The sequence below is a fragment of the Octopus bimaculoides genome, chromosome 24, assembly GCF_046866305.1.
Source record: "Octopus bimaculoides isolate indiv1 chromosome 24, ASM4686630v1, whole genome shotgun sequence".
NCBI lineage: Eukaryota > Metazoa > Mollusca > Cephalopoda > Octopoda > Octopodidae > Octopus > Octopus bimaculoides.
This window is the reverse complement of record NC_142951.1, coordinates 5,941,343-5,950,836: the sequence shown is the minus strand read 5'-3', so window position 1 is coordinate 5,950,836 and position 9,494 is coordinate 5,941,343. Positions and strand designations below refer to the sequence as shown.

Genomic DNA, 9,494 nt, shown 5'->3' with positions numbered 1-9,494 from the left:
TGGTTCGCAATTATTTCCCCCACGAGAGGGAAAGAGTTATGTCCCTTAGGCCAGTATCTTTTAAGAAAAGGAATTCATTTTTATCACAATAAATTCTTTTATAGTAAGAAAGAGATGGAAAGAAAATAAATGTTTCGCTTAGAAATTTCTTATTTGGAAAGAAATGAAATTCAAATATTTAACGATTAGGCGCAGGCATGGCTGTGTGGCAAGGCGTTTGCTTCCCAACCGTGAAGTCCTGGGTTCAGTGCCACTATTTGGCACCTGGACAAGTGTCGTCTACTATAGTCCCGAGCCAATCAAAGCTTTTGAATAGATTTGGCCGACAGAAACTGAAATAAGCCCATCGCATATGTACGTGTATCTTTGTCCCGAACCACCGCTTGATAACCGATATTGGTTTGTTTACGTCCCCGTACCGTAGCGGTTCGGGTAAAAGACACATTGATAGAATAAGCATAAGGGTAGATTTGTTCGACTAAAACTCTTCAATGTGGTGCCCCAGTATGGCCGCAGTTCAATCACTGAAACAAGTAAACGATAGTGTTAGACAGGTAGATTACGTAACATGTCTATAATATGCGTGGGATAATCTTCTGTGATAATCCAAAGATTATAAAGTCAGACCTAACAGGGAACCGTGAAACCATTCGATCTGCTGGAAGTAGCCACCAAATCTTCCTTGGGTTTATATTGCCATATTGTCTCTGATACTTTGAATAGTATACTCTGTGGTACACTATGCCTTTAAAACAGAACCGAAACGAAATGATTATTGCTGTGAGGCCTTTGATCACAGGGCTGATCAGGGCTGACCAGGGCCCTTTTGAGGTTAAACAAAATCGATATTTCAACTAAAATATAAATACAGATTTTGTAAACGCCAAAGATCGTCATAGAAAGACTTTTAATTATTACAGATAACTGTATTTATTAAATATAGCAATTTTATCTATATTAGTCGTTAATTTATTTAAATTATTAATAATAAATGATACGTTAAGATCAATAATTATAATTAAATGACATTTAAAATATCAAAATGATTCATTTCGAAACTAAGACTCAGAAACTGGTTATAACTGTCAATTTACTTCATGTACGATAAGAAATTTTGACATTTTAATATCTGCACATTTTGAAAATAATTACTCCGTTTTATTTTCAAAATATTACAATGGATATTTACGGGTCATTTTTGAAACTTTTCTTTTTCTCTTTACGCGAACAGATATGCAACGCAATCACTCTTTGTTCGAAACTAAAGTTAGGAGGCTGACTTTAGTTGTTTATTCACCATCATGGCCAACACTGTCGTGTTCCGACGTCTGCTAAAATCTTTTTCGCTGAATTCTTCCTTCAACAATGTTGTTCGGTGAATAGAAACTTATAATTTACCTTTGATGTACCCTATATATCTTCAGTAATTGTTCTAGCATCCGTCCCATATCTTCCTGTGATCTCTAACGTTACAACTCAACGGAGGTCATATAGGAGAGTAAAGTATATTGGGAATACAAACAAACACACGCATTTATACATCCTCTGTTTATAGTCACATCCCGTTTATAATCAGCAGTTTCCCGTATTCTACTTACAGCAATTCCAACTATTGACATATCCGCTTATAATCAGTTTTTGTGATGTGAAAATACATTTATAGGATCTTTTTTCCCCCCATTTATAATATAACTAATTACAAAACTTATTACGTAAGCCTTGACAGCTAGTCTGTTTCGAAATTACATAGATACACACATACATACATACATAGCATAGAATATCATAACTATACAAATGTGCTCCCTGCGACTTTCAGATGAATGTGTAGAAAATTTCATTAAAAATCTCTCCCTCTCACACAAACACGTAATTTTTTCTTCGACTACAAAATCTCTTTTGGCCTCAACTTGCACTAATTTTTTTTTTCGTACAGAACCCTTGAAATAACAAGATCTCTCTCTCTCTCTCTCTCTTGTGTCATGTCTGTAAAACTCACCCTATGAAAACATATTCAAATATATTCTCAGTAAAACTTATTATAGAGTAATAACGTCTATGTGAAAATGTATTTTTGTATTTATACTTCCATATATATAAAAAATATGGAAAAAAACTATTTAACTTCCTGTTAACATATAAAACTTATTTTATTTAAACAATATATATATATATATGTATGTATATATATCATCATCATCATTTAACGTCCGCTTTCCATGCTAGCATGGGTTGGACGATTTGACTGGGGACTGGCGAACCAGATGGCTACACCAGACTCCAATCTGATCTGGCAGAGTTTCTACAGCTGGATGCCCTTCCTAACGCCAATGACTCCAAGAGTGTAGTGGGGTGCTTTTACGTGCCACCGGCACGAGTATATATATATATATATATATATATATATATATATATATATATATATATATATATATATAAAGGTTTATTACATTTCAAACCTTTCTAATAATTATATATATATATATATATATATATATATATATATATATATATATATATATATATATATGTATATATATATATATATATATGTGTGTGTGTATATATATATATAACCTCAGGCCAGGGTGTCTCACAGTGGGACTGAACCCAGAACCATGTGGTTGGGATGTTAGCTTCTTACCACACAGCCACGGTCGTGAAGATGGGAAGGAACAGAGCAGATGTATAATTTATATTAGTTGGGGAATTCGTAAAACCCCCTACAACTGTGTGTAATGCGGTCAAGGTCATAACTGTTGTCATGGTTATTTAACCCAGGTCAGACCTGACTAACCAGACTTTTAATCAAAGGATATTCCAACCATGACCATCCTGATTTTTTCTACTCTTACTTTCTTTTCTTTTGTCTTTTTCTAATCCTAGTGTCCCCCAGAGACAACATTATCCAATGAGTTCTTCCTTTTCTTTCGTATTCTTTTTAATAAGAGTATAGGGTGTGATTTGAATGGCAGGATTTAGCTGCTATTTCCTGCTGAATGAATGACTGCACAGAGGCCCTTTTTTGTTGACTTATTGTGAATTTGGTTTTCTTCTCTCTGTTGCAGGAGCCGTTCATTGTCATCCTTAGTGACAGCGACCTCTGTGATTAAACCAAGGACATTGTCCAGCAGCCTCTCGAGAATCCATCATAGACAGTGGCCAGTCATCTCTCCATACCAGCAGAATGGTAGGGAAACGTTCTAATTTCTACTCTTTACTCTTTTACTTGTTTCAGTCATTTGACTGTGGCCATGCTGGAGCACCGCCTTTAGTCGAGAAAATCGACCCCAGGACTTATTCTTTGTAAGCCTAGTACATATTCTATCGGTCTCTTTTTGCCGAACCGCTAAGTTACGGGAACGTAAACACACCACCATCGGTTCTCAAGCGTTGGTGGGGGGACAAACACAGACACACACACACATATATATATACATATATACGACAGGCTTCTTTCAGTTTCCGTCTACCAAATCCACTCACAAGGCTTTGGTCGGCCCGAGGCTATAGTAGAAGACACTTGCCCAAGGTGCCACGCAGCGGGACTGAACCCGGAACCATGTGGTTGGTAAGCAAGCTACTTACCACACAGCCACTCCTGCGCCTACTGTGCCATTTCCAAACAAAATTTCCGTTTTTATTTATTTATTTATATTTGTTTGTTTTCTTTTTAATTTCTTTGTTTTCCTCTTTTCTATCTCTGTCTCTCTTTACAGTCCGAACCATGTTTATTCAAACACAAGATACGCCAAACCCGAACAGTCTCAAATTCATCCCAGGTACTCAGGTTCTTGAGGCAGGTACCAAAGACTTTCCAAATATGGCCTCCGCCCATTGTTCTCCCTTAGCCAGGTAAGTTTATAACATGACATGTATGTGTGTATGTCTCTGTTAGTGTGTATGTGTGTGCCTGCATGTGTATATAGTTATGGTGGTTAGGCTGTTGGACTCACAATCACTAGATCATGGGTTCAGTTCTCTGACTGGGTGACACATTGTGTTCTTGAGCATAATTTTAAACTTCAAGAAAAAAATAGCCTTGCGTATTTGTTCTTACGGATCTTTTTGGTTTGACGGGCAACATTTTTCATTAATGTTTTATGTAGTGTTTTTGGTACCGAAACACTTTTAAACTTCGTATACTTGTATATTTTGTATTATAGAACAGATAAAAAATTTTGCATTCGCAGTTATTTCACGTAAAAAGTTGTCATATTTCGGTAATTTCAACCTGCTTCGTATGTGTATGTAAAATCCACAAATTTCCAAACAGAAAACAGAATCGAGAACAAGCACGCACGTAGGCATAACGGCATAACTACAGGGTTTGGCATAACGTACAACCCATTAGCTTTCTTCTTCTCCTCCTCCTCCCATTTCAGCAACGGTCACAGAAATGTTGTTGTTGTTGTTGTTGTTGGCACTCCGTCGCTTACGACGTCGAGGGTTCCAGTTGATCCAATCAACGGAACAGCCTGCTCGTGAAATTAACGTGCAAGTGGCTGAGCACTCCACGGACACATGTACCCTTAACGTAGTTCTCGGGGATATTCAGCGTGACACAGAGTGTGACAAGGCTGACCCTTTGAATTACAGGCACAACAGAAACAGGAAGAAAGAGTGAGAGAAAGTTGTGGTGGAAGAGTACAGCAGGGTTCGCCACCATCCCCTGCCGGAGCCTCGTGGAGCTTTCAGGTGTTTTCGCTCAATAACCAAACACTCACAACACCCGGTCTGGGAATCGAAACCGTGATCCTATGATCGCGAGTCTGCTGCCCTAACAACTGGGCCATTGCGCCTCCACGGTCACAAAAATACCCGAAGTCAAATGTTGTCAAATATTTAGTTTGTCGAGTTATATCGAAGGAACGCCAACATTTCATCTCAGTTCTTCGTTTTTATATTTTTCTATGTTTTTTTTTTGCCTTTCTTCTTCCGCAGACAACTGTTTCGGGTGGAAGGTGTGCGGTCGGTGTTTTTTGGTTCTGATTTCATCACCATCAACAAGGTAAGTTGGTGTTGTTGTTGTTGTTTGAAAATTTGTTAACTTTAACGTCGTCATCATCATCATCATCATCATCGTCATTGTTGTTGTTGTTGTGGTGTTTATTGTTTTCATCTTCAATTGTTGCTGTCATCATCATTGTCATCAAACTTAGACTTTGTTATCATCATCATCATCAGCATCATCGTTCTCATCATCAATATTGTCATTGCTGTGCTCTTCCTCCTCCCCCTCCAACTACTTCTCTGCTTCCTTATCTACCCCTCCTCCTCTTCTTCACCCCTTCTCTTCCTCTTCAACCTTTCCTCTTTCTCCTCTTCTTCTCCCTTTCCTCTTCACCTCCTCTTCTTCTCCCTTCCCTCTTCACCTCCTCTTCTTCTCCTTTCCCTCTTCACCTCCTCTTCTTCTCCCTTTCCTCTTTCTCCTCTTCACCCCTCCTCCTCTTTCTCCTCTTCTCCTCCTCTTCTTCCTCAGGCGGTTCATAAATGATCTTTACAACTTTCTACAGTTTATTGTATTGTGTTGCATGCATTCAACAGGGCCCAGAGTCGAAGTGTTCTCGTGTTCCTAATTAACCTTTATTTGTTTGTCAGTGGTTGGCGTCAGGAAGGGCATCCAGCCATAGAAACCATGCCAGAACAGACAGTGGAGGTTTGGTGCAGCGCCACCAGCCTTACCAGCTCCATTCAAACCGTCCAACCCATGCCAGCATGGAAAACGGATATGTATGTGTTTGTGTGCGTGTATGTGTATATATAGTCTTTTACTTGTTTCAATCATTTAACTATGGCCATGCTGGAGCACCGCCTTTAGTCAAACAAACCAACCCCAGGACTTATTCTTTGTAAGCCTAGTACTTATTCTATCGGACCCTTTTGCTGAACCACTAAGTTACAGGGATGTAAACATACCAACATCGGTTGTTAAGCGATGGTGAGGAGACAAAGACAGACACACAAGTATATATAAATATATACGACGTCTCAAGGTAAAAAGCACACCATTTGGCACTCTAACAATACGTCCACATTAAGTTAGATGTAATGATTGCCTTTTGTTATTATTACTGCTTCTGTCATTAATAATTCTCCTTTTTTATATTTTGTTTTTCTAGATTGAAGATACAGATTGGGCTATTATTAAACCTAACATTTATGCTACTATAATGGATTTCTTTGCTAGTGGCCTCCCAGTTCTGACAGAGGAACAACCCTCTGCAGAAACAGGTACAAAAAAAAAACAATAACTTCTTACCACATTTTATCTCTTTTTCTTTCGATTCTTTGAAATGTAACGGTTATATGACAGTTGGACAGTTTACCGTTTCTTTATACAATTCTTTGCATTTTATTTGATTTTTGCAAGGGTTGGGTTTGTAGAGGGCAATCGATGGCACTGGTGTAGGTTACAGCCATGGACTCACTTTATTTGCCGGGTCTTCTCCCACTGAAAATTTTTTCTGGCTCAGAAGACAGTCATGTAATGGTTCTGTCACACAACAGAAATGAATGACACAATAAAAGATTAGAGTTTTGTCCCTTATATTAGAGAGTTCCTCACTTCCTTCAAAATGAATGTAAACAAGGTTAGTATGAATCTTGTGATACCATGCATTTCAGGAGTGGTTAACCAATGTAGCCCTATGTTGTACTGAACTGTATAGGACGTTAAGTGTTAATGATGATCAAAAAAGGTAGGGGGAATAACTTCAAAATTACATGAAGGAATGCAGTGTATAAACAAACAGCTTGTCTGCTTTTCTTAATTTCAGCTATTGACCCTGAAGATGATGAGACTGTAGCTATGATAAAGGAGCTGCTTGACACCCGGATTAGACCCACGGTTCAAGAAGATGGTGGAGACATCGTATTCATGGTTTGTTTTGTCTTACTTTGTTTTTTATTGTTTAGTGGTCTTCCTCTCCCACCCACCCCAGTACACACCTATGACTTAAGTTGAAGACCTCCAGATATTCTTCTATTCTCTATGGAGTACTCCACTGGGTGTTACGCAGACTGTTAACTCCCTTGTATAAACAAAAGAAGTATGCCAATAGGTATATCCTAATACAAACACATGTGTATATCATATTAAACTCTTAATCCCAACACATTTTTTTCCTTTCGTCCCTTTCTGTCGAAGAGCATAGGCTCGAAACATCAAAGGCTTTTCCATTCTTCCTGAGCATCGAACTAATATACCTGCTTGTTATTCCCTCACCTGCAAAAAACTTATGAAATGCTCCAGGCTGGTCATGGACTAACTTGTATAAGCTGAGGATGTTTTTTAGTGGTGCAAGAGGCCAGGGAGAACAAGTCCAGTGGGCAGCTCGTGATGGTCCCCTGTTTTGACAACAAGGATATCATCTACATCCACTGGGTTCCCTCTTGCCAGGCAGTCTACAAAGAGTACTTTGTGGAAGTTTTGAAGGAGTTCAGGAAGAGATTCCATCGCCAAAGGCCAGAGTACCTGCACCAATACACAATTCTATCTTGGTAACCAACTACTTGACAGAGATGGGTATCAAAACTGTCCATCACCAGGGGCAGACCCAAGTGCCTCCTCCCCCTCAAGAAAAGAAGTGTGCCCTTCTCAATAATGTTATTACACCCTTTTCTCCTGGAATTGTATTCCTTTGTGCCCTTGTGCCCTCTCTTGAAAATATTCTTTGGACCCCACCTGAACGCCATCCCTACAGTTCACACCTTACTCCCTGTGACTTTTGGTTGTTCCTCAAGCTGAAAAAGAAGATAAAGGAGGCTGTGACAAGGGTCCTGGATGCCTTCCCTTAACGGACGTTAAATGATGATGATGATTAATCCTCAGTTATTTCTCAGAAAAAAATTAATTTAAGAACTATTTGTTGTGGGGTGGTTTTTGCCTTTTTAATAATCAGGAATGTTGTTGTTCTACAAAATGCAGGGATTCGAAGATGGAATTGTCAAACTGAAAATGCAAGGTTCCTGTACCAACTGTCCAAGTTCAGTTGTGACTCTAAAGAGTGGTGTACAGAACATGTTACAGTTTTATATCCCAGAAGTCAAGGAAGTAGAACAGGTAAATTTTCCATCATTGACAGAATCTTTTACCATTATTTTGCAGGTTAGAATAGCTGGCAGAGGTTACAATAATGTAAAGCTAAGTTTAACTCTTTAACATTTCAACTGGCCATACCAGTTGCGTGCTGGGGTCAATCTAATTGACTGGCCCTCTCCCCAAAAACTTCTGGCCTTGTGCCAAGAGTAGAAAAGAAAAAAATCCATCAAGACTGCAGAAAACAATTGTGATACCCAAGTAACCCATACCAGCATGGAAAGCAGAAGTGAACTCATTACATATATTATTATAATTTATTTGCAACTCTATTTTCATTTATCCAGGACTGTATTATGTGATGTTTGTTTTTTTATTAGTAGTGTCATTTGAGGGGAATTTGGCTGTTATTTCTAGCTGGTTGTGTAATAACATAAGAGGTTCCTTTGTTGGATTGTTTTATTGTCTTGTGATATCAATAATTAGAGCCAGACCAGTCGTGGTTGTATGATCATAGGGGTTCTGCTCATGACCATCCCCCGTTAATTTTATATGTAGACATAATGTAGCTAGAAGTACATTATCCAGTATGAGACTTCTCTTTCAAAACAGCAAGTGAGGATTTAGTTACTATTGCTAGCAGGTTCACAAGCCACATAGATAATTCAAACATTGCGTTGTGTCTTTGGTGTAGGTCGAGGATGAAATGGATCGAGTTTCCAATTCAGAATTCCAGAAAATTGAAGAGAAACTTGGTGATGTATGAAGATCTGAAGAAGAAGAAGAGAAAAAATAAGGAAGTTTTCCCCTCTTCAAAATTCCTGTTTTCCACCCTGTTTATTGTACATAGTCTACCCAACTAAATGTTATAATAAAACTTATCTTCGTGTTTTTCAGTTGTTTTCTTTGTATTTCAATTACAAATGCATAAAATTGTTGCTGCTGTTGTTGTTGTTGTTTACCCCAGGTGAACCCTAATCAAACAAGCCATTGGCCGTGTAGTTAAGCAGTTTACTTTACAGCCGTAATATGGCTTGAGGTTTGATCCCGCAGTGCAGCATCTTGGGCGAGTCTTCTCTACCATAACCTCAAGTAGACGAAATCTTTGAGAGTATAATTTGGTAGACAAAAGCCTGGCACCAGCACCATTTCTGTTTTTGGAATCATAGACTCAGTCTGCTGCTTAATTTAAAACACCATCATCATCACCACAACCATCATCACCATCATCACCACCACTTGGTCCTTCGTTACCTTTAGCAGTTGAAAGGATTTCGTCTTCAGGCTGAAGACAATTTTCTCTATTCCTTTCTCCATTCTCAGAGATACTGAAAAAAAAAAAGTCAAAGGTGCTGCCATTCCTTCTGACTAAACATTGGAAAAGGTTTATTTTATCAACCCTGAAAGGATAGGAAGCAAAGTTGTCCCGAGCAGGACTTGAACTCAGAAATAC

General features: G+C 38.6%; 1 protein-coding gene across 1 annotated transcript; it reads left to right on the top strand.

The window, feature by feature from the left end:
* The first annotated feature begins 1,220 nt into the window (after nt 1-1,220).
* Nucleotides 1,221-8,932, top strand: LOC106879262 (NFU1 iron-sulfur cluster scaffold homolog, mitochondrial). The gene is made up of 8 exons (XM_014928760.3): nt 1,221-1,375; nt 3,069-3,190; nt 3,720-3,855; nt 4,945-5,011; nt 6,123-6,234; nt 6,780-6,883; nt 7,931-8,065; nt 8,736-8,932. Exons 1-8 carry the CDS (start codon nt 1,302-1,304, stop codon nt 8,805-8,807), a joined length of 822 nt encoding a protein of 273 aa, XP_014784246.1. The 5' UTR covers nt 1,221-1,301; the 3' UTR covers nt 8,808-8,932.
* The last annotated feature ends 562 nt before the right edge of the window (nt 8,933-9,494 follow it).